Source organism: Pocillopora damicornis, chromosome 10, assembly GCF_964200805.1.
Source record: "Pocillopora damicornis chromosome 10, jaPocDami1.2, whole genome shotgun sequence".
Taxonomy (NCBI): Eukaryota; Metazoa; Cnidaria; class Anthozoa; order Scleractinia; family Pocilloporidae; genus Pocillopora; species Pocillopora damicornis.
Window position 1 is genome coordinate 3,307,084 of NC_142679.1, and position 23,717 is coordinate 3,330,800.

Here is a 23,717-nt window from a genome sequence, read left to right on the forward strand (position 1 = left end):
GTAAGTTTTCGCTCTCTAATATATATTTTCCTACTCGTGTTTAGGTCAATAGAGGCGTTTCTGTAAAGAAATTAAAACAGTGAGCGGTCTAAAGCAGGGAATTTCCCGTTGAAATGAGCTAGAAACAGAGTTTTCTTAAAAAAAAAAAATAGGAAAAATTGTTTGGGCTACATCTTCTATGTTGGAACGAAAACAGTGAGCGGAATCGAAATTGAGAGTTCTTTTAAATCTGGGTGTTAAGTTTCTCTCAAAACATATTGAGCTTTTCCAATTTTCTATGTACGAACTCGGCCATAATACAGGCTTAAGCAAGATGGAACATCTATTTTAAGAATAATTATCAACAAATTTCGCCGTGTGTTCGTCCATTAGCCCGGAGCCGTTGTGTTAGTTACTTAAAACACTGACAAATGAGAACTGAATGTTTTCGAACCGAGAAAAAGCTGAGAATGTAGTTTGGAAGCAGCTTCCCTTTTTCAGTTAACGACAATTGTCAACCATTCGGCGGTTGTAGCATTTCTCAAGACTGCAGGTATTTCGCTAAGGATACTCGAGCCGCGAAAATGAGCTTAATCGACTTCTAACAATGAAAGGGTAAAAACCAGTTGCAACGACCATTGGCGAGGCCTCCCCAAAAAACTTTGTTTTCATATGTAAGTATCCACAAGAAGTTATCATAATACTGGTTCACGTATATCTTCTTTTTTTTTCAATGCAGCATTTCACGAAATATATTCTTTATTAGGCAGTTTCAATACGTTCACCCTGACCTGTACGAATATCACTGACACACGTGCAGTAAAAAGCCAGCATTACGTATCAAGCCTGATATAACTATTTTACGAACCTCAAACAGTTCAACTCATTTTCAAACGAGCATGACAGTTGATATAACGGTGAACCCTTTTTTTCTGTGGACTGAGCAACAAAGTATATTGACTGACAGACAAACCTCCCAATATCATCAAGCCCTTATGTTACACTGAGGTGGCTTTATACACAGAAACATTTTCCTGACAATTGCAACGTTTAGAGCATAGTGTGTCATACGATACGGATTTGTGGTGCAACTGTATCCTCGAGGAATAAAGTTTATACTATTTACGAATACTTGTCGGAGACAAGTGAGGAGAGGACAGTTATTAGTTCGTTTTCTTCTTTTCATAATAACTTGATGACTTTTTTTTTTAAATTTTCGGCAAAAAAAACTCTATCGTTGTTATCCAGTCGTTTCATACCCTTAGTCATTTCATACTAAATTTCAGTCCATTCGTTCCCATTTTGACCAGAGAACCACTGATTCTTATACCCGTCCCAATATACATTCATTCTAAATATCTCAAGCGCGAGTGCGTGAAAAGGTGCTGATTGTTGCGTGCGACAAGCCAAGTCAGTGGAGTCAAGCGAGTAAGTGTGTAATGAAAAACACTAAGAGCTCAGTGGTCACAGCGATAAGACGACAAATGAATGAAGGGGTTAACAGTCTGGGGATTAGAACTTTAGATTCTGGAATCAGGACTTTAGAAGAGCTTACGATCTTATTTCATAGCTTAAGTATGTCCGTATTTACAAACGCAATTGAAGTATGGGCATGTGCTTATGGTGGTAAATACCTCTCTAAGATCGATAAATTCTGCAAGCGAGCATGGAAATATGGCTACACCAGGGAGCGCAGTGATGTAATTCAAATTAGCGATAAACAACTATGGAAAAAAATCACAGCTACAGATACACATTGTTTAACAGATCTTCTACCGAAAAAACGTACATATCAGTCTTTACATCAACGTGGTCTTGACTATATGCTACCACGCTTTAAGAGCTGCTTTTTAAATAGATCTCTTTTTAACTTTATCAAGTTTAATGTTTGTAAAGAAAGTTATACTTTTTAGATAACTCCCCTTTTGTTGTATTATAAACTTGCACGTATGTCTGCAAGTATTTGATTTACTAATAAAGATTTAATCAATCAATTAATCAGTTATCAGATTTAATAACCACGTGACGTCACAACATGGCGACCATTTCGGAAATCGAAGTTTTTTGTAGCCAATTCGAAATGTTCGCTGTTTATTCGTTGTTACTCGCCGTATGTACCAACAATTCTATTGGAAATAGGTGAATAGATACTGATCTCGGCGTGTATTCAATTTGGTGGTCATCAAGGAGTGATAGGGGTTAAATATCTAAAGAAAATGTGGTGCTCTGTCGGTGAGGGTTTTTACAAGATATCATCAACTCAGTTGAAAAACCAAATTATCTTGTTATACCCTCACCGACACAACACCACAGTTGCCTCTCAAACTATGTTGAGCTCTATCAAATTTTTAGGGTAGAAACCAAGCCATCATATACAGGCCTAAACAATTACGCAACTTCGATTGAAGATTAATCAATAATTATTTAATAGTTATTTAATCAAGTGTTATTTAAAGGGTTATTTAAGAAAACTAAAGGGATAATCTAAAATTGCTCTTCGTAAACGACAATAATGAAAAAAACTGAACGAAAATTTCACAGCTAATTTTCAAAAAAAGGCAAGCTCTTTCAGGTTTTTTTAGTCAGAAAGTTGCATTTTGTGAAAACATCATTCATGACTCAATGTTCTGTCATCGTTTCTTTCTCGTTTAAATTTACCTCCTCGAACAGAATAACAGCAAAATGGAAACGACGGCCTGAGACATGCGTCTGATGAATGGCTAGCCTGCCGAGCAGGTGTAATTTTGGCGAGCGAGTGTTCAGTATTTTCTTAGTGAAAATTATAGCTGCCATCTTTAATTCTTACAGCAGCAAAAGATAGGGGAGAGAAAGCAATTTGAATCGAAGGGATGGCGACGGTCAAAAGTAAGGAGAAGGAAGGTGGTGGGAAATTGAAATTTTCCGCCTTTTCCGGCCCCCTAGCCCCACTGTATACTCTAGCTAGAAATCAAATATAGCTGGTCAAATAAACGATCGCCAGCTTATTACGTTACTCGCTCTAATAAGACGACAGCTCCGCAGGCTAACGAATAGCCTAAATTTAGTCTGAAGTCTTTCCTCAAGACAACATGTTGTCCAGAATTCGCCGAAAGTATAAAATAACGTAATGTAGTCATGAGTCGTTGAGTAGATATCGTTCATCTTTTTCAATGCTTGTATCACCAGCCATTTCGAGTTGAAAATATGTTGCCAGTAACTGGCTTGATGAAGAAATTCGTTGAAAATGTTCTGAAAGATCATAAAGAAAAAAGAAAAATTATTGACCCTTCTATCTATCGATGTCTATCAACTAACATGGACTAAGAGGAATCAGAATTTTCCAGACCGTTTCTCATATCATAAGAATATCATCAAGACAACAAGAAGTTTTCCGCTAACGCAAGAAAAATGTAACTGAAATGGAATGGTCTCCTACGGGATCTTCTTTGTTTACTTAGAAATTACATGTTTATTGGCCTAAAGACCATTGTGCTCTATACAAATGCGGGCTACAAATGAACGGTTGAGCTCGTGCACACAGCATAGCTAAATTGTTGTCATCTGTTCTCATCAAGTGATTCTTATGCAGGACTCAATTTAAGGGCCAACCATGGGGAATGTTTCGATCAAAATCGTTCAAACGTTAAAAAATTCATTAATAATTTCGAAGCTGGAAAGAACCAATTCGAAAGAATAAATTTAAAATGGTTTTATTGGCACCTCGCAAAAAACAATATCTTAGCACAATGGTAAAATTTGTTAACTAAGAGTGGAAAATTGTTATCTAACGGAGGACACAGTCCCACAAATGACAAAGATATTCTACCTTTTAGTGCTCGATGCCTTACTGTTTTCATTGCATTAAGATTTCTAAGGACCCTAAATTTCCAGAATGATGCAAGCTTAACTCTTAAACCTACGTAGTTTTCCATGCTTGCAAATAAAAGTCTTTCGTTGTAAAGTGACAATGTATCAACACGAAGGACTGACAACAAATGCTATTATTTACTTAAATAAAAGGTGTATTTGTCTACTCTTTACGTTGGTCGCAAAAAGTTTAAAAATTGCTAGTTATCTCATTTTAGTTACCATGGAAGATCTATACAAACTTACAACCTCGGAAACTAGTCAGAAGACTTTAACTTACGAGCTGTAGAACACATTCACTCATAGAACGGTGTTAGAGTGTTAGAGTAATCAAATAAACTATGTTAAAGTTGCTGAAAGTTGGTATAGTGATGGTAAAGACATAACAGTACAAAACAATTTACTAGGTAATGACATGGTAAACATTACACATGACAGTCCTTGTTACATCCATCTGCACAATGATTTGACAAGACTTTTAGAAATGAGAACGCAGACACACGGTTCTTCGTAATAGTCTGAGGCAGTAGTACGGCACTCGTATGACTTGAGATAAGGCCGCAAGCACCACCAGGATGCAGGCTATAGCTGGTAGAAAGCCAAGCAAAGCGACTTCCATCCACTCCAACGCGTAGAAAAGGTTCTCTCTTGGTCCAGTAGGCTCGAGTCCCTGGGCGATAAGGGTGACTTCTGCTAGGTTGAAAGTGCAAATAGCAACAAGACTCATAAGAGAAAGAGCTTCACATATGTTGGCCTTACGGTTACGAAATGGTCTCGACACAAGATGATGCACCAGAGTTACAACACATGCGAAATCCAAACAGATGAATCGCGTTAAAGGATCAGTGATGAAGTTACGAATGGTCAGTAGTAGGAACCTCCGACCGGTCAGCACACTCTCCCAGTACAATGTACCATAGTCATCACCACAGGGTGGACGGAATGGATCATGGAGAACTTTCTTAATTTCTTCGGCGTCGTGGGTATTCCCCCAAAAAAGTTTAAACTCGTGCAAACTTGGTTTCTTGAAAACGTAACGATAGAGCCAGATGAAAAGAAAAGGCAGAGGGAATGCACAGGAAGTCAAGAACTCCTTGGCTGACAATTTGTCTTTGGAAAGCATCAGCGATCCCCAGAAGAGGACGAGCACAAGGGGAATGATAAATACCAAGATGAAGACAATTTGCATGTACTGCCACCACTGCCAACAGTGGATGTTTCCATCTATGAACAGACGCCACTCCCGCCCTACGGGAACGCAGTGCATGAGCTTCAGAGATGTATCTGCTAGGGTCTCGTAGCCTAGTAACAGGGTCTCCAGAACCACAGCCAGGTATAGTGTAAGGGAAGGTTTAGGAATGTGCCGGAACCGACTTATGACTCGATGGATGGCATAAATTATGGCAATGGAGAGCAACGTCGCTAAGAACTTCAAGCACAAAAACAGCTCTTTGGTTACAACATTGAAGCCAGGAAATGGGCATCCAATGCTGCCATTAATGGTCCGTATCTGGAAATTAAAAAGTGCAATGACTGGTGTAACAAAAGGAACTATGTGAAGGGCTGCCTCAGGGGACTTGATCATCAGTATTTCAGCAACTTGATAAAAGTAGAAGATGGTCTTGAAATACCCAGCATCGTGTTCTTCATCGTTTCCTTCATGTGGTGCTGCCTGTCTTTGGCTGCTGTTGGATTTCTTTCTAAACCACAAGCATTGCTGGTACAGCCACGGGAAGATAGGCGGCTTGAAAACGAGGTAGAGAGACAACATTATTACGTAGATTAAACTCGCTATCCAAAACCAGTGATCATGGCATTTTTCTCTCTCTCGACAAGATGTAGAATATAAGTCTTCGCTGAATCCCTCAGTACATTGGCCGCATAAAACGCCTGTCCTGCTGCCATGGCAACCATTAAAAGCATAAGTATTAGGACGGGTAGGAGGTCGACAGTATTCCAGTGGACAGGGATGAAACTCCAGCTTAGTTGATAGTGATGAAGAGTAGCAGCCCCAAAAGTTTTCTTGGGCTTCGATGTCTCCATTTTCACACGTCGCCCCGTAAGGACATTTAAGACATTTTGTTTCCTTGTGAATATCCAGACCACTGGAAGATCCTCTTTTTAAATTATAGAATCCATCCTGACACTCTTCACAAAAAAATTTGACATAAGCTACGCTTATCCAGCAAGTCTTACCTTCTCTAACAAGTTCGAAACCGGCTTGTCTGGCGATGTTTTTGAGCGTGATCTGTTTTCCATCTGGACATTTGAAGGAGGTCGAACTGTCGATCTTAATCGTATTGCTTTTCGTCACAGCAAAGATTGGATCGAATTCTTGATTAACGTCTGCTACAAAAGACGAATTTTGAATCTTTAATGGACCAGCGCTCTCAGATCTAAGAAAACAACCAACGGCTGACACGTTGGAATGACCCATCAAATTTGTTTCTTTTTGCAGGAAACTACAATTATTGATGTTCAGAATGCCGAAGCCTGTCTTCATATATACATGACCTCCCAAAGCCACTCCCTCATTGTTTTTAAATGCGCAGTTCTTGATAGTGACGTTGCCATTCAAAAAGCTCAATGCTCCAGCGATGCCCACGTTGTTTTCAAATAAAGTATCTTCAATTATAACCGGTAGCTCTGACTTCTTGTCCCAGACCAGTTCCTTACTTTCATTTCCTTTTGTTGCACATGGACATTTCGGCGGATCGTCCTTCGGAAATTCAATTTGGATAGTTGCTCGTTCATACAATCGATTCACAAACTGATAATTGTTGAGAAATCTGCAGTTTTTCACCGAGATGAGCCCTCGTATGTTTTTTTCGGTACTAACAGACAGTGCACAGTCGTGTAACCCGTGGAAAGTGACATTTTCAAGAAGTAGTTTTGCTTCAAAATCTGGCGACAAATACACCTCTTCTTTGCTAGGTTTTAAGACTGCACGGGTATAGTTCTGTTTAGGGAAACTCATTCCAAATCTGATTGCATCACCAGCGCCTAATGTTTCGTTACCTCCCAGTATAAGACTGTTTTTTACAACAAGCGTTTGGTCGCCCGTTGAACAATACCGAGCCGTATTATCTAAGCAAGTGGTCGTTGACATCCTTATGCCAATCCGGTTGTCCACCAAGACGCATCTTTCAAGGAAGACCTTTACACCTGGCGCTTTAATGGATGTTTTAGGGGGAGCACTGGCAATGATAGCATACCCGTATGTGGAATGAACCGTTACGTGAGTCAAATTTACTCCAAACCCGCCGTGCACAAAGACAGAATTTTCGTTGTTAAGAAACGACGTGTTTAATAATGATACATTCCCATCGCCAAAGAGGTTGTCAACTCTTACGGATACAGCGAAGCTGTTGTCTTTATGGCCAAGGTCTTGGAAAATAGAGTTAGTAATTGAGACTAAGACACGAATAGGATACGTTATAACTGAACTAGCTTGAGAACGGACAAACACGGCACCTGTTATCTTTCTATCATCATTTGTAACATGAAATCGTCCCCTCGCATCCTGGAAAAGACATCTTGATATGGTCATCTCAAAGAAGTCGTTAGGGAGCATGACAAGAATAGATTTTGCATTATACTGGAATTTACTATCAGTGGCTACAAGACTACTCTTTTCACGGATGACGTAGTTAATCTCATTCCAGAACAGACCAACGGCTGCCTTAGAGAAGTTGAAAAACTTGCATTTGGCGATGACGATATCAAAGGAGGACACATTGAAGAGGGCTACACCATACATGCCATTGTCGAAAAGAAGGTTTGAGAGAGAAACTTTGACGGAACCGATTTTCAACTTTGGACCAAATTCTATGCTGAATGTGTTGTTGCGGAATTCACTATCAGTAACCTCAAGTGAAGACTTTTGATTGATGAAAGAAGAACCCTGACTTCCTTCCCACAGCATGAAAATGGCCCTCATGCAATTGATAAATCTGCAATCGGAGATGACGACATCATAAGAAGGCACATTGAAGAATACTAATCCATACCTGCTATTGTTGAATACAAGGTTTGAGAGAGAAACCTTGACAGAACCATATTTCGACCTTGATGCAAATACTAATCCACATGAAATGTGTGCCGGGGAGGATACACCCTGTATCGATACACTTTTCCCCACAGCTCTCAATTTCGTTCCATTAGGACCAACCGTTTTCAAACATTCGTATGGATTTGACTCACTGTCTATCCCATTGAGGCAAATTTTGCCACTATTGTTTACTAGAAGTAGCGCTTGTGGTAATGTCCGGCAGGGCACAGCAAAAGAGCCACACTGAGGCAAGTCTTCACCGCTGAGATGGGATACGTAAAGACAATCACTCCCTTGGTCTTCCGCACCTAAAGATAACGGAAGTTTCTTACAACAACGTGGAATTCAGTTGCAAAACGATGTAAAGTTAAGTAGGTACTTTGGATGTTCTAGGCGCAAAAATTTCGAGAGACTACTATTTCGTTGCAAACTGCCAGAGTGGCACATGCATGCATGCTTTCTGGACAGATGCCACCACCATAGAAATAATTATCAAGCTCTTACGAACCAAAAGTCATTAGTCATCGTACGATATTTATTTTAGAAGCAAGAATGCTGAAATAATCGTGTATATTCCTGTGCAGTATCTGAAATTTGGCACAAATCCATATCGTCAGTTACTCATATGGAATCTCCCTTGAAGACTAGAATCGACATAAATGTCTTGATTGTCATAGTTCTTCGGAAGTGCGCAGTCAGTGGGAATCTAACTGTAATGAAAGCTATGACAAAAGAGCGAATTGTACACCATTCACCCGAGAGCTGTCGGCCTCTTTCTTTGAGTAAACACAAGGTAAACGGCAGCACAGGAATCGAGAAAAAAAAACAGTTTCATTGGAATCGAGCCAAACACGATATTATATATTAAATTTTATTAGCCTCAAAGAGAACACGTATTACGTTGATATCTTGTATCTTATCTTTTAGATAATCAAGAAATTATTTTTAGTCTGTTTACAAAACATTACGTAATTGAAGGGGGATATCCCACGGTTAGCAATGAGGAATAACTCAGCCAACAGAAATCTAACTTACCTCGGCAGGAGTAAATAAATTAATATACGTTGGATTACCTAGGAACACTCTTTAACCGAACATTACTTATTTTCCAAGTAGATTCCAATAACGTCGTTATCTCACTAGATGGTTTTTATTTTTCATTATCCTGATGAAATGCTAATCGTCATTACTAAAGGCAACAAAACGAGGTCGAAATAGTTCGAACGCCGAATAAATTGGGACAGTATTAGGTTTTTTACTTGTTTGTTGGTCATGAGATGACGAAAGTGAACAAATTTATTCCTAAATTTGACAAGGATATCAAAATTCTATTGAAACTTTGATTTATTTTAGTAAGGATCAATATAACAACTGGCCGCTAATTTCTGTGTCCGGTTTAGCAAGCTTCTGGAACTGGTTGGTGCTTACCAAAACACGAAGAACTCAAAAATCTCAGATTTTAAAAGACGAATCGTGTTTGGTTTTGGTTCCTGAGAAATCATGACCAGCGTGCGTTTTTACCCGCAACGATTTAGGACTCCGAGGACTGAGCGAAATGTTCAGAAACAACCATATCCTAAGGTAATACACAATTACAAAACTTACCCTTAATATTCAAGCCTCTATTGTTTTGAAGGGAAAAAACATGCGTGGATACGAATGCGATGCTCAAATGTGTGTTGTCATTCTTAAAAATAAGTCCAACGTTGGCTTAAGTAAATTTCAGTTGAATACTCCGTTCCACAGGCCTTGAAAGCTGATATTAAACTATAACCTTGAAACGAGATTACAGCAACTTTTTCCATTGAAAGAGGTTAAAGGAAACTTTGCAAAAATTTACTTACCAGTAGAGCGTATAACAAGAAGAATTAAAGAAAATAACTCGAAAACTGAGAGGCACTGCAGCGAATACATCACAGTGAACGCGACACTGCTCGGAACTGCTCTGTCGTATAAATCTGATACACTTTGTTCCTTAACCGCTGTTATATATTCATTGATCACCATGGGTACTCGATGTAAAAAAACTATACGATAATAATATTGATAACAACTTTGTTAGTTACTTTTGGAAAATGCGTCTGCTTGGGTGAGCTAACAAAGAAAAAAACGAACAAACAGGAAAGTTTTCGACAAAATGAAAACCTTAAGTTATGGGTGAGAAATTAGAACGTGCATTCCAGAGAGAAGAATCGTTTTTCTTATAAAGAAAATAACGGAAAATTCAGGACTGAGGTTAATCAGGCGGTGAACCAAACGAAAGAGCCGTTTCGGAATGTATTGGCACTGGAGTTCGGAGAACAATACCAAAGCTTGAGTTGAAGTGCTGTTTATTTAAGGGCCTTGTCAGTAAGAAAACAAGGATTTTTGAAATGGATATCAATTAAAACATTACGTTTTGGCACGGGAAACATTTAATGTGAAAACATTACATTCAAAATCTATTTGAGTGTCAAAATTTTGCAGAGTTATGACGATATAAGAGACGTCACGTCACATCAGTCAGTGTAATTATTTGCGAAGGGCGGCAATCGTCAACTTAAAGATGATAACAAAATATAAGTTACGTAAGAAGGAAAAAACATGAAAAAGGTAATAAATATAGTTAACTAACGACAGAGAAGGTCAACCCAAGCAAATTGCGGAAGAAAAAATCGTGAATTAGCTCTTTAAAGTAAGGTATATTTACTTGAGATAAAAAAGTAGGGTATGTTCAGAATAGAGAAAAAACAGTACGTATAGCGTGCTGCCGGCTTCTCGAACATACTTCGGATACATGAATGGTCTGATTCCGTGTTGAAATTCGGCGTGCTTGAGCTATGACAGGAAATTGTGAGTGATTTTATTGATGTGTAAAACCACTGACTACCTTTTAATGAACACTTTGAACAAAATCTTACTACGTTAACTCGGACGGAATGACACAAAAGAGGCCATACGAAAGTAAGAGGGAACAAGGATGGCTGAGAACTGAGAACATTTAAAACCAATTTGAGCTGACAAAATTGGTATTTTCAGGCTTAATTTTCAGCATGAATAAAATGAACGTGGATGCCACGGTTGCATGGGGTACTGTAGGTTCCGGTTCTTTAGATTGAAAAGAAATTTACTCGAGTGAAGCAAAGTCGCAGAAATTTCAAGCCAAGCGGTCGATGAAAGCGAGGTCGTTTGCTCAACACTTGTTGAGTGTATGTCAACATTTCTTTCATGTTGCATAACCAAATGTTGACGACTGAACTGAACTAACTCCATGCCTGCCATCAATATTGAAATAAATTTACTGGAGTAGAGCTACGAAAATTCCGCCCGTAGCAGAATTAATTACAAATGGTTTGGAAAGCTGTGCATGAATATTAAACTAATACGCCGGTTTTTTTTTTTTTGCATTGTAAAGTACAACTATACAAATAAATCATTTCGCTGTATCTTAAGGTCTAAGGAGAGCAATTTAATCGATTTAAGTCGCAGAAATCTAGGTCGAAACCGCATCCGAAAGCAAGGTCATTTAATTATGAAGCTCTTACGAACCAAACGTCATTAGTCATCGTACGATATTTATTTTAGAAGCAAGAATGCTGAAATAATCGTGTATATTCCTGTGCAGTATCTGAAATTTGGCACAAATCCATATCGTCAGTTACTCATATGGAATCTCCCTTGAAGACTAGAATCGACATAAATGTCTTGTTTGTCATAGTTCTTCGGAAGTGCACAGTCAGTGGGAATCTAACTGTAATGAAAGCTATGACAAAAGAGCAAATTGTATACCATTCACCCGAGAGCTGTCGGCCTTTTTCTTTGAGTAAACACAAGGTAAACGGCAGCACAGAATCGGGAAAAAAAACAGTTTCATTGGAATCGAGCCAAACACGATATATTATATATTATATTTTATTAGCCTCAAAGTGACACGTATTGCATTGATATCTTGTATCTTATATTTTAGATAATCAAGAAATTTTTAGTCTGTTTACAAAACATTACGTAATTGGAGGGGGAAAACCTCACGGTTAGCAATGAGGAATAACTTAGCCAACAAAAATCTAACTTACCTCGGCAGGAGTAAATAAATTAATATACGTTGGATTACCTAGAAAAGCTCTTAAACGGAACATTACTTATATTCCAAGTAGATTCCAATTACGTCGTTATCTCACTACATGGTTTTTATTTTTTATTATCCTGATGAAATGCTAATCGTCATTACTAAAGGCAACAAAACAGGGTCAAAATAGTTTTGTTTGTTTTCAGTCTCGTAAAAGTTGAGAAACCTGGCACTTATAGCAGCGTTTTGTAGTTAGACAGATGAATATCAAGGCGAGCATACTCGACATTAATGATGGAAGACGGTTGAAAATGGACAAATGGGAGATTAACAACTTTAATATTCCCTTCGATCTGAGAGAGGATGGATGTAACTTAGGAGAGAACTAGTTTTTCCGCTCGCCTTCATGAAAATACGCGCATTTGCTAAAGCAGTAGATAGCGTTGAAGGTGCGCTTTGATTAGCAACTCAGACTCCGAGTATCCTTTGCTTTACACCTCCGAGCAACGGCCGCAGGATTTACACCCGAAAATACTGTTATCGCTGCAGGAATAAATGAGTTAAAGTTATCTCTTTTGTGCTATATGATCTCACTGTCTCAGTAAGCGGCTCGGAAATTATCCACCTCTACATATTTCAACTTCGGAAATAGTAGTTAATTATTTCAACAGACACAAAACACATTTGAAAAAATCGATGTGACGTGAAAGGTATAAAGGCAGTTAAGTTAAACGCCGAATAAATTGGGACAGTGTAAGGTTTTTTACTTGTTTGTTGGTCATGTGATGACGAAAGTGAACAAATGTATTCCTTAATTTGACAAGGATACCAAAACTCTATTGAAACTTTGATTTATTTTAGTTAGGATCCATATAACAACTGGCCGCTAATTTCTGTGTCCGGTTTAGCAAGCTTCTGGAACTGGTTGGTCCAAAACATGAAGAATTCATAAATCTCATATTTTAAAACACAAATCGTGTTTGTTTTTGGTTCCTGAGAAATCATGACCAGTGTGCGTTTTTGCCCGCAATGATTTAGGACTCCGAGGACTGAGCGAAGTGTTCAGAAACAATCATATCCTAAGGTAATACACAATTACAAAACTTACCCTTAATGTCCAAAACTCTATTGTTTTGAATGTATAAAACATGCGTGGAAACGAATGGGATGATCAAATGTGTGTTGTCTTTCTTAAAAATAAGTCCAACACTGGCTTGAGTAAATTTCAGTTGACTACTCCGTTCCACAGGCCTTGAAAGCTGATATTAAACTAGAACCTTGAAACGAGATTACAGAAACTTTTTCCACTGAAAGAGGTTAAAGGAAACTTTGCAAAAATTTACTTACCAGTAGAGCGTATAACAAGAAGAATTAAATAAAACAGCTCAAAAAATGAGAGGCACAGCAGCGAATACATCACAGTGAACGTGAAACTGCTCGGAACTGCTCTGTCGTATAAATCTGATACACTTTGTTCCTTAATCGCTGTTATATAATCATTGATCACCATGGGTACTCGAGGTAAAAAAACTATACGATAATAATATTGATAACAACTTTGTAAGTTATTTTTGGACAATACTTCTGCTTGAGTGAGCAAAAGAAGAAAAAAACAAAGAAACACGAAAGTTTTCGACAAAATGAAAACCTTAACTTATGGGTGAGACATTAGAACGTGCATTCCAGAGAGAAGAACCCTTTCTTTCATAGAGGAAATAACGAAAAATTCAGGATTGAGGTTAATCAGGCGGTGAACCAAACGAAAGAGCCGTTTTGGAATGTATTGGCACTGGAGTTCGGAGAACAATAACAAAGCTTGAGTTGGAGTGCTGTTGATTTGAGGGCCTTGTCAGTAAGAAAACAAGGATTTTTTAAATGGATATCTGAAACATTAGGTTTTGGCACGGGAAACATTTAATGTGAAAACTTTACATTCAAAATCTATTTTAGTGTCAAAATTATGCAGAGTCATGACGATATTAGAGACATCACGCCACATCAGTCGGTGTAATTATTTGCGAAGGGCGGCATTCGTCAACTTAAAGATGACAAAATAATATAAGTTACGTAAGAAGGAAAAAACATAAAAAAGCTAATAAATATAGTTAACTAACGACGGAGGAGGTCAACCCAAGCCTGTGAAGTTTTAAAGCAAATTGCGGAAGAAAAGACCGTGAATTAGCTCTCTAAAAGTATGGTGTTTTTACTTGAGATAAAAAAGCACGGTATCTTTCAGAATAGAGAAAAAACAGTACATATAGCGTGCTGCCGGCTTCTCGAACATACTTCGGATACGTGAATGGTCTGCTTCCGTGTTGAAATTCGGCGTGCTTGAGCTATGACAGGAAATTGTGAGTGATTTTTTGATGTGTAAAACCACTGACTTCCTTTTTAAAGAACACTTTGAAAAAAATCTTACTACGGACGGACGGTATGACACAAAAGAGGCCATACGAAAGCAAGAGGGAACAAAGATGGCTGAGAACTGAGGACATTTGAAACCAATCTGAGTTGACAAAGTCGGGAATTTCAGGCTTAATTTTCAGCGTGAATAAAACGAACGTGGATGCCACGGTTGCATGGGGTACTGTAGGTTCCGGTTCTTTAGAATGGAAAGAAATTCACTCGCAGAAATTTCAAGCGCAGCAGGGTCGATGAAAGCGAGGTCCTTTGATCGCCACTTGTCGGGTGGATGTCAATATTTCTTTCATGTTGCATAACCATATGTTGACGACTGAATGAACTAAATCTTTGCCCGCCATTAATATGGAAAGAGATTTACTGGAGTAGAGCTAAGAAAATTCCGCCCGTAGCAGAATTCATTGTAAAAGGTTTGGAAAGCTGTGCATGAATATTTAACTAATACACAGCTTTTTTTCCGATAGTAAAGTACAATTATTCAAAGACATCATTTCGCTGTATCTTAAGGTCTAAGGAGAGCAATTTTGGTCTCGAGATTTCTATCGAGCGATGGTTGAAAAAGTAGAACCGGCCCCAATCAACCATTGCGCATATTAAAAATAGCGAATAATTAATTGTTTTAGTACAAGCCTTCTTAAAAACTAAACAAAATGACAGGTTAATTTTTTTGTCACGTTTTGTTTACAACCAAACACTGTCGAGCTACACACACATTATTACGGAGTAAATATCGAGTAGCGTAGCCAATCAGATCGCAGTACTTGAGAACGCAAGTAGATTTCTACTAACTGAATATAGAAGCCAATCAAATAATGGCTCTTTCGCTAACACTGAGAAATTATACCCATGTATTGCATGATATATCAAAACCTTACCTGCACGTGATCAGACAGTGACGTAATATCAGAGAGGGATAAGAAAAACAAAAACCAAAACCACATTAGGCGTCATCTTTTTATTAAACGTTTACTTCATTTCATATTTCATATTTCTTTTTTTTTATTATAAGGCAGAGTATCTTTTTAATACAAATGAAATTTTTCATGAAAGGGGAAATAACTTTGCAATATCAGAACAAGGTACGTATATTGGTCATTGGTAGATAGTGGTGTGAGGAGCGAAAAGGAACTTTCGAAAGCAATCGGCACTTTATTGGCTCTACTGTCTATCGATGTCTATTAGCTAACATAAGTGTACCTAACTGAAAGGTTTTACAACAGAAATGAAAACGACTGCGCGCTGATGGGGTTGCATTCATTCTAGGTAAATAATCCTGAATTGTTTATCACGTGTGAAGTACTAACTCGTCTTCCTTTCTATGGTGAATTAGTAATTTCCTTCCTTTCTCCATTTCCTTCTCTTTGTTCTGAATGTGTGTTATAATAACTTTACTTTCGCTATTGACACTCAATCGGAAAGATCTCTGTACGACAAAACTGCACACCTTGACTTCAATTTAATTACGAGGTTTCTGTGTACAGGAAACAGAAGAAGATTAAAATCCTTTTCAACAGATATTGCTTTTCAGTACCCCGTAAGAATACCTAAAACGAACACTTTTATGTTTCATGGTCCCCTAACAGTTTTAATCAAAATAAATTGCATTCCCCTTTTTGCATGGGAGGATTGAAATTTAGTTTTAAAATTAAAAACTATATTGCTTGAGTACAGAACATGCAGCTGCTTAAACACAATCAATAGGATATGTAAGTCAAACAGAAAATACCTCGATATCCCTGAAAATTTTAAATGAAAAGGAACGTTCAAGCATGAGTTAGACAATTTTAAAATCATACCATATTTCAATCTCTTTCCAACCACAAATGGTCAATTCAAGGTGTTATAATTGTTATTAAAGGGCAGTATGGGAAGAGAAACGCGATGACAAAACTCATTACGTGTTTGTTTATTTTTTTTCCTTCTTGTATACGTATGATTGCTTTGAGTTTAATTAAGTCGAATGTCATATGTTTGGCTGTCCAACAAAAAAAACTTTAAAAAATCAATAATCACGAAAATTCAAGCTTTCCAACCTAACGTCTTCTTATCTATGACAGCATTTCCTTTTTTCTACAGCCTTGTAAAACTGCACTTTTATCTAGAGCTTTTATCTTCCGCACAGTGATTTCCAAGCGATACTATCCTGATGAAGAGAATTTTGCGTTTCTCTTGTTGGTTTCTCGCATGAGACGAAAAAACCACACCTGCCACTGAGTGCAACGCCTCAAACCGTAAGTAAATATTCATAGATGCCGCACTTCGTTCAGATTCTCAAAGACTCATTTTCCAAAAACTTTCTCAAACTAAATCTCACGGGGACTTAGCATTTCCCAAGTGTGTCCCAAGATTGTGGTAATACATTACATCATAAATTCTGAAATAGAACGGTGTTCATACTTTGTACTAAAAAGAAGTTTAAAAGTTATATTTTCAAAACATTTGTTTGTGACGATCTTATTTGTTAGGTTAAATTTTTTAAAAATATATCATTTGTGTTTGTGGGATTTCCAATGTGTGTTTTTTTGGATTTTATTATCATGCATAAGTTTGTGATCTCTCTTATGCATTTAGTATAGGTAATCACATGATTTCGAGTGCAATTTGGAATAAATAAGCACGAGTGAATTTTTTCAAAGACTAACAAAATTGCACGAGCCTCACGGGCTCGTGCAATTTTTGTCTTTGAAAAAATTTACAAGTGCCTATTCATACCAAATTGCACGAGAAAAATCATGCGATTACGTATTATCAATATACATAAAAAAAAATACGAGATAGTTTATCATAATTATGCAGAAGCAAAGTGCGCGCATCAGGTGCAAAAATAATTTAATCAAGCCCTGCAAATGACATTGTGCGTTCGGTCAAAACAATCGCGTACGATCAAAACATTAATATGCTATAATATTTTCACATCTTTAAGGCGCATAAAAGTTCAAAGTCTAACTAAACAGTTCAAGGAATTGTTCAATCTGGCTGAATTAACCCTCTTCTTCATTGAATTACCTGAAAACTGCATTTATCTTAACCAATCAGAACTGAGTGATTTTTTCAGGTATCTTATTATAAGTGTTACAGACAACTAATGAATGGTTTGCGCTGTGGAAGGGTTTCTTATAATTTAGATCACATCTTATTTATGCTCGACTAAGTTAAGAACATTGATTTTTCGTCTCCAACTGTTCCTCGTGGTACCAAATACGCATATAATTAATCAATGCAAACCTAATTTGAGTGTTGTCATTTTAAGATGGCCGTTTCTCAGGCAGCCTCTCTCATCATTATGGACACGGTGTGTTTAATCCTTGTACTCACATCCCTGATCGGCAACACGCTGGTCATTCTAACTGTCCTTCTGAACAAACCCATGCAAACCACACTCAACTACTTACTGGTGAACCTCGCCGTGGCCGACATGGTGTTCGCTTTGCCCACTGGTCTCAAGAAAGGACTTTTTCAATACCTAACCCACCCAGAGGGAGAGGCAGGACGCTGGTTGTGCGTTTGGTTTACACACGGAGACATCGCCTGGTTTGGTGCTGCTGCCTCCATTTTCTTTTTGGTTTACATCGCCATTGAACGTTACTTAGCCATAATCCATCCTCTTCGTCATCGAGGAAAGTTTACCAAAGGGCGTCTGAAATTACTGATTGGCATTGCATGGTTTGTCTCCATTGTGATCAACATGGTTGACCTATTGGAGGTCAAGTACTATTATTTCGATTCCGGCTCGTGCGAGAGGTGTGGTAACTTTAACACCACCGACGAAAGATTCTTCAAAGCGCACAGCCTCATTTGGATGCTTTTCGGAGGCGTGGTTCCCGTGTGCATTATGGTATGCCTATACTCCAGAGTAGCGTATCGCCTGTGGGTCAAGCCAGTTGAGAGTGCACAATTGAAAGCTTCTCAGACGGCTCTTCTTCGCCATCGCAAACAAGTGACTGTGTCGCTGCTGGTGGTCAGCGCGATCTACGCAATCTGTTGGATTCCGGCCCTAATAAGTCATGTCACAGTGATCTGGGGCGTGGGTGTACAGAGGTTCAATGACGCAGGAGAGGTCCTGATTGTGCTCAACTCGTGTGTTAATCCTGGAGTGTACAGTTTGCGCATTAAGAGTTTTCGAGAACATCTGCGTAACGTGATACTGTGCAGGAAAAGACGAAAAATCAGGGCGCCGCCTGGTCTAACGGTGCCAGGGGTTGCAAGTGTAGTGTGCAAACCGTCTGCAGAGTAGGCCAAAGACGAATAACTTACGCATCACAACAAAACAAACTTTAAAAAAGATATGTAAAAAAGATATGTACAACAGGTCTCACAACCGACCATGTATTCTTGAATTTTCCTTTTCGCAAAAGAGGACCGCTTTTTTTGACGCTCTTTCAAACGCGTACTAAACTGACGTTTGGTCTGTCCGTGCAATTACTCGTGATCACGGTAATTGCACGGAACAGACTTAATAGCGTCGGTTCGTTGTTCTTGCGTAACAGGATCCTTAGGTTTGGCAAAACTATACCTTTCAGTCTGAAAAGGTTTTTGAGCAACTTTAACGTTGTGGCTATTCAAAATTCTCTCGATGGGTTCCGTAACACCCTCTGAATATAAGGAATAACAGCAAAACCAGTTGCTGGTTCCTTCTCATCAGGAGTGTTACTAGTTGTAACTAGTAGTTGTTACTGGTAGCAATGATGAGAAGGAACCAGCAACTGGTTTTGCTGTTATTCCTTACATTCCGGTAGGGTGTTACGGAACCCATCAAGAGAATTTTGAATAACCACAACGTTAAAGTTACTCAAAAACCTTTTCACATTTTACATCATCAGCATGCATATTCTCCATACTGTTCTCTGCACATTTCCAAAGGTGCTGACAAGGAGAGCTTGTTGAGCAATCAAAAGTCTCTTTAGTGGGTGATCATTTCCTTTATTCTCCTGATCTCAGTGTTTAATTCAGGGGTGATATCGTATGGAGAAATTAAATGCTAATTACAATTAAAGGGTTTATGTATTAAGAGAGTAGGATACTTAATTCGTACTTAAGTCAGTAAAATTTAAAGCGAGACATTCAATCTTTCACCGAATGTTTGGTTTCAAATCTTTCTTGCTTACACAAGGTTCAGTTACACAACTTTTCACCAGATCGTAAAATAATCGCGTTACAACAATTTAAATATAATTGATTAAATAATAATTGATACATAAGGCTTGTTAGTTAAAATATAATATCTGACGATACTTTCAGACCTTACAAACGTTCGCTCAAGTTTCTTTGCCGTTCATAATCGTTTATAACAGATTTCATTTCCTTGCTGATCCTATTAAATCTTGATATTTATTTTACTTACATTTAGTGGTACAAGAAATGGCATGGACAGGTTCAGCGTCAAATCAGCGACATGCCAATATGTATTGTTGAGTCTTAATCCTACAATAATCTCCTTCATGTCAACATGACAAATTTAACTATGTACGAATATGGAAAAAATAATACTAAACAAATAAAGAAAATTTCCTTAGAGGCAAGAGGAAATTGAAGGGCTTGCTCATTAAGCAGGCCAGGCTTGCGATATGGGTATGAATGAAATAATCGTAAATTCTAACCGAACGACCAAAAGAAATAATTATTCACACGTACAATCACCTGGAAGCTATATGTTAATCAAAGAGGAATTTAAAATAAAGAAACTTTGCTCTCATCATGAATTAGCCATCGAAAAACGTTTAGAGGTAAACTAGAATGATCGAAACTACAAAGAAACATAATTTCCGATCAATATCAGTCTCAGTAAAATCAATAATATTCCCCAGTATACAACGGATTGCAGAGCACCTGGGATGATGTAAACAAATTATCAACACATTCATATGCTATGTAATTGCAACAGCTTATTCGGGCAAAATACAGGTATAGAATGGCGAGCTGCAGTTGAAGAAATCGTAGAAAAGACAGTGTTGTGCTCCGAGGTTAAAAATACTAGGCTCTTGATTGCCCCCGAATGGAACCTAACTGAGTCAAGAATAAAATAGGAAGGCAAAACAGGCGCCAAGTTTTTGTTTTGGTTTTCTTTAAACGTTTTCAGGCGCGCAATGGGCGAGTATCTCGCTCCGTGTACTCGCCTCAAGTTAGAAAGAAGTAATAATGTTACTTACTGTTACTTACTTATGAGTTATTTGTAACTTATTTGCTTGCGTTCTACTCCACACGGAGGTTCAGACCTAAAGTAGAACCTTCGTAACTGCATAGGACGAACGTTTGTTGTTGGGAAATCTTTTTCTCTGTCCTAGTATATACGGAACACGATTTCCTTGTCAAAACAAAGAATAAACTCAAAATTTGTCACCTATCAATATTGTATGTATAAAAGAATAAATGTCGCCTGTGCTGAAAGCTAGAAATAAGTAATAATGTTACTTACTGGTTATGAGTTATTTGTAACGTATTTGCTGGCGTTCTACTTCACACGGAGGTTCAAACTTAAGTCAAACCCTTGTAAATGCAAAGTACGAACATTTGAGGTTCGAATGCTTGTGGTCGGGAAATTTTTTTCTTTGTCCTAGTATCTACGGTGCATAACTTTCTTTGTCAAAACAAAGAATAAACTCAAAATTTGCCACCTTTCAATATTGTGTGTATAAAAGAATAAATGTTGCCCAAACGTTCTGCCAACATTACGATGCAAGTTCTAATACATTTTTTGATGTCATAGTTACCCTTGCATTTCGGTCTGAATACTCGAAAGCCACCAGGTACGTTTTGCTAGATTTTGTAAAGGGTCTCAATGGGGTTAACCGATAGCCGTAAACGGACAAAAAAAATAGCCGCAAGGTGTAAAAATTAACTATTTTAAAAATTAGTCGTAAAGGAAATTAACAGCAAAAGCTTTCCTGATACAGCAAAGGAAAGATATTAACTGTTAGCCGTAAATTGGCCAAAATTTTAACCGTTAGCGGTAAAAGCTATAAGTCCATTGAGAGCTTCTTTGTACCTCAGCTTCACAAATGAAAGACCACAAGGAGGTAGAAAAAAAATGCAAACATGACCAGCATATTGAATAAGTGCACCGAAGGAACTATCAATCAATTTCATACAAGCTTTACATGGCTATAAGATTTGCAAGTCGATACAGCACCACTCCGCCTTTTGCAGTTTAAAGCTGTAAAATTACATGAAGATGACGCATAAATATGGAATTTTTTTCAAAATAGAAAATAACTTATAATTTGTTATGCTTGAAAATTCATTTTTAAGTCACACGCGTGGGTTTAATTTGACTTTCAAACATAAGCCGCTGGATTTGTGTTTAAAATTAATTTCGCAAAAAATAGTTTCTAGCGCGTCCTAGTTGTACCATATCCATGTTGAGTTACCCGAATTACTTTTGCCACTAAATCGTAACGATAAATTACCCTCGTTACGAGTGGTTACTTCATAACATGACGCTGTGGTTTACTTCTTAATAACTTTCGGAAAATGTGGTTTACTGCGACCCAGTTGAGGCGAAAATTCATGTCGAATTACCTTGAATTTCTTTGGTCTTTCGATATGCTCCTCATTCCCATAGTTCCAATTCCACCAAAGCCTCGCAGTAGGTTTTGTTTTGAGGGCTCATTGTTCGACCCGCATTGTTGTTTTCTTTCTTCTGTTCACCAGAAATTTCATCGTCAGTCAGATTTTTCAGGCAAACTGGCAATATAGCGGTGATTGCAGCCCAAGAGATTTCCAAGATGTAAAAAACAGAATTTAGAAGTTCAATCTCAGCGAATCGCTTCGTGCTGTCCGGGAAGAAGTGCTCTCCGGCAACAAAGCGAATTCCTCTCACTGGCAGAATAAATGTTATAAAGAGACACACAGCTAAAGTAACGATGTTTGTACTTTTAAGTCCGCACCGCCATCTGTACCAACTCTCTCTTAAAGTACGCGTCTCTTCCAATTGTCTTGCAAGGCCTCTGAGCACCGCTGTAGAAAGAATGATCGCTGGAATAACAAACTGAAGCAAGATTACCATATAACCGTAGAGCCATACATCGAAATTAGCCTCCCAAATCATACCCGGTGACGGACAGTAACAACCATTACACTTGAGAACTGGCATTTGATGATATAAATAACTCAAAGCTGGAGACAAAAGCAGCCCAGATGACACAACGATTCCGAGCAGTGTGAATACGATTTTTAGAGCAGACAGTGTCCATCGACGCTCGTTCGTTAAATAGCGCACAACAACAAACGCGGTAAGGTTGAACACGGACAGCGACATAAAACATGCTGTGATGTTGGGCAAGATGTCACAAATTGTGTGATCTCGCACTCTTGCGATCTCGTCAAAATCGTTAAGCTCGTCACGGAGCAGCAAAACAAGATGAGCGAACAAATTGCCGGTGTTGACAATCGTCTGGAACACGATGAAATATTTCAAGTTGTTTGATGACCGCCATCTTGAGCACTGAAAGCAATACAACGCGACATAGAGGTTGAACAACGCTCCAAAGCAGAGAATTAATGGCGATACGATCATATCAATGTCAGCTACCGTTACGCTTTCTCTCACAACAAAAAAAATCGATCGATTTATGAAAGAACGAAAAGCAAATAACAACTTTCGAAGACATCCTGCTTGAGTTAAGATATTGTTGTCATAGTTGACCACTTGATTATCGCGTGACAGCGATTTTGCATACGCAACATTCTCGAATGAATACACCTCTCGCGGGTCCTTTCAGACCTTTCAAAGCTCGCTCAGGCGATTCAATAAATTAGCATAATTTAACCAGTCAAAGAGATTGAGATAGTAACAGAAAATACATTGCGAGAAAGAATAGATCAGCATGAAAGTGCCAAGAAAACGAGACCAAAAAATGAGTTCTTAAAAAACTTACCAAGGAAAACTAAGAGAACAACTAATATTCTCTTGGGAAAACAAATTTGAATAATAAAAACAATACTAATAATAACATAGCCCTCCTCTAAGCCTAAACGTTTACACAAGAATTGTTAGTGCGGGCGAGTTTGAAATTCTACATGTCGAATGTAAGGAACCCAAGGCGGCAAAAAAAATTTCTATGCAGATATATTGCTTTCTTCCTATGGCCTGTCTCATCTGAAATTAATGTTGCCAATGATTAATTTTTACATCTCCTCGTAACTTAACGCATGGCAGCTAATTCCTTTTTCCTTGTTCCTGTTTGGAACTAATTATTTTCTTCTCGTGTTGAGCAAAGGGTTATCAAAGGTGACATGAATTGTTTGCCTAACTTTTAAATGCCTGTTTGGAAAGGAGTCTTTCTAGTTTTACATCTATCCGCACGGTTTGCGTTTCCGTCAATCTGGGATTCTTCCTCCAAGAAATTTCCATAGATTAGCAATTTTGATGCATGTAGG

General features: G+C 38.1%; 3 protein-coding genes across 4 annotated transcripts; 1 reads left to right on the plus strand and 2 right to left on the minus strand.

The window, feature by feature from the left end:
- Nucleotides 1-3,652: 3,652 nt before the first annotated feature.
- LOC113684676 (uncharacterized) lies at nucleotides 3,653-13,503 on the minus strand. 2 transcript variants are annotated; one of them, XM_089184557.1, is made up of 2 exons: nucleotides 13,269-13,503; nucleotides 3,653-8,184 (listed from the first exon to the last, which is right to left on the minus strand). In XM_089184557.1, exons 1-2 carry the CDS (start codon nucleotides 13,429-13,431, stop codon nucleotides 4,304-4,306), a joined length of 4,044 nt encoding a protein of 1,347 aa, XP_089040683.1. In that variant the 5' UTR covers nucleotides 13,432-13,503; the 3' UTR covers nucleotides 3,653-4,303. The 2 variants fall into 2 exon arrangements, with proteins under 2 accessions (XP_089040683.1, XP_089040681.1); XM_089184555.1 differs by lacking the exon at nucleotides 13,269-13,503 and adding an exon at nucleotides 9,721-9,967.
- Nucleotides 13,504-16,349: 2,846 nt separating this feature from the next.
- LOC113684675 (QRFP-like peptide receptor) lies at nucleotides 16,350-20,041 on the plus strand. The gene is made up of 2 exons (XM_089184564.1): nucleotides 16,350-16,573; nucleotides 17,593-20,041. The coding sequence occupies exon 2, from the start codon at nucleotides 17,593-17,595 to the stop codon at nucleotides 18,574-18,576; it is 984 nt and encodes a 327-aa protein (XP_089040690.1). The 5' UTR covers nucleotides 16,350-16,573; the 3' UTR covers nucleotides 18,577-20,041.
- On the minus strand, nucleotides 19,242-23,286 carry LOC113684696 (uncharacterized). Its single transcript, XM_027202090.2, has one exon. The coding sequence runs from the start codon at nucleotides 22,852-22,854 to the stop codon at nucleotides 21,889-21,891; it is 966 nt and encodes a 321-aa protein (XP_027057891.2). The 5' UTR covers nucleotides 22,855-23,286; the 3' UTR covers nucleotides 19,242-21,888.
- Between the last annotated feature and the right edge of the window lie 431 nt (nucleotides 23,287-23,717).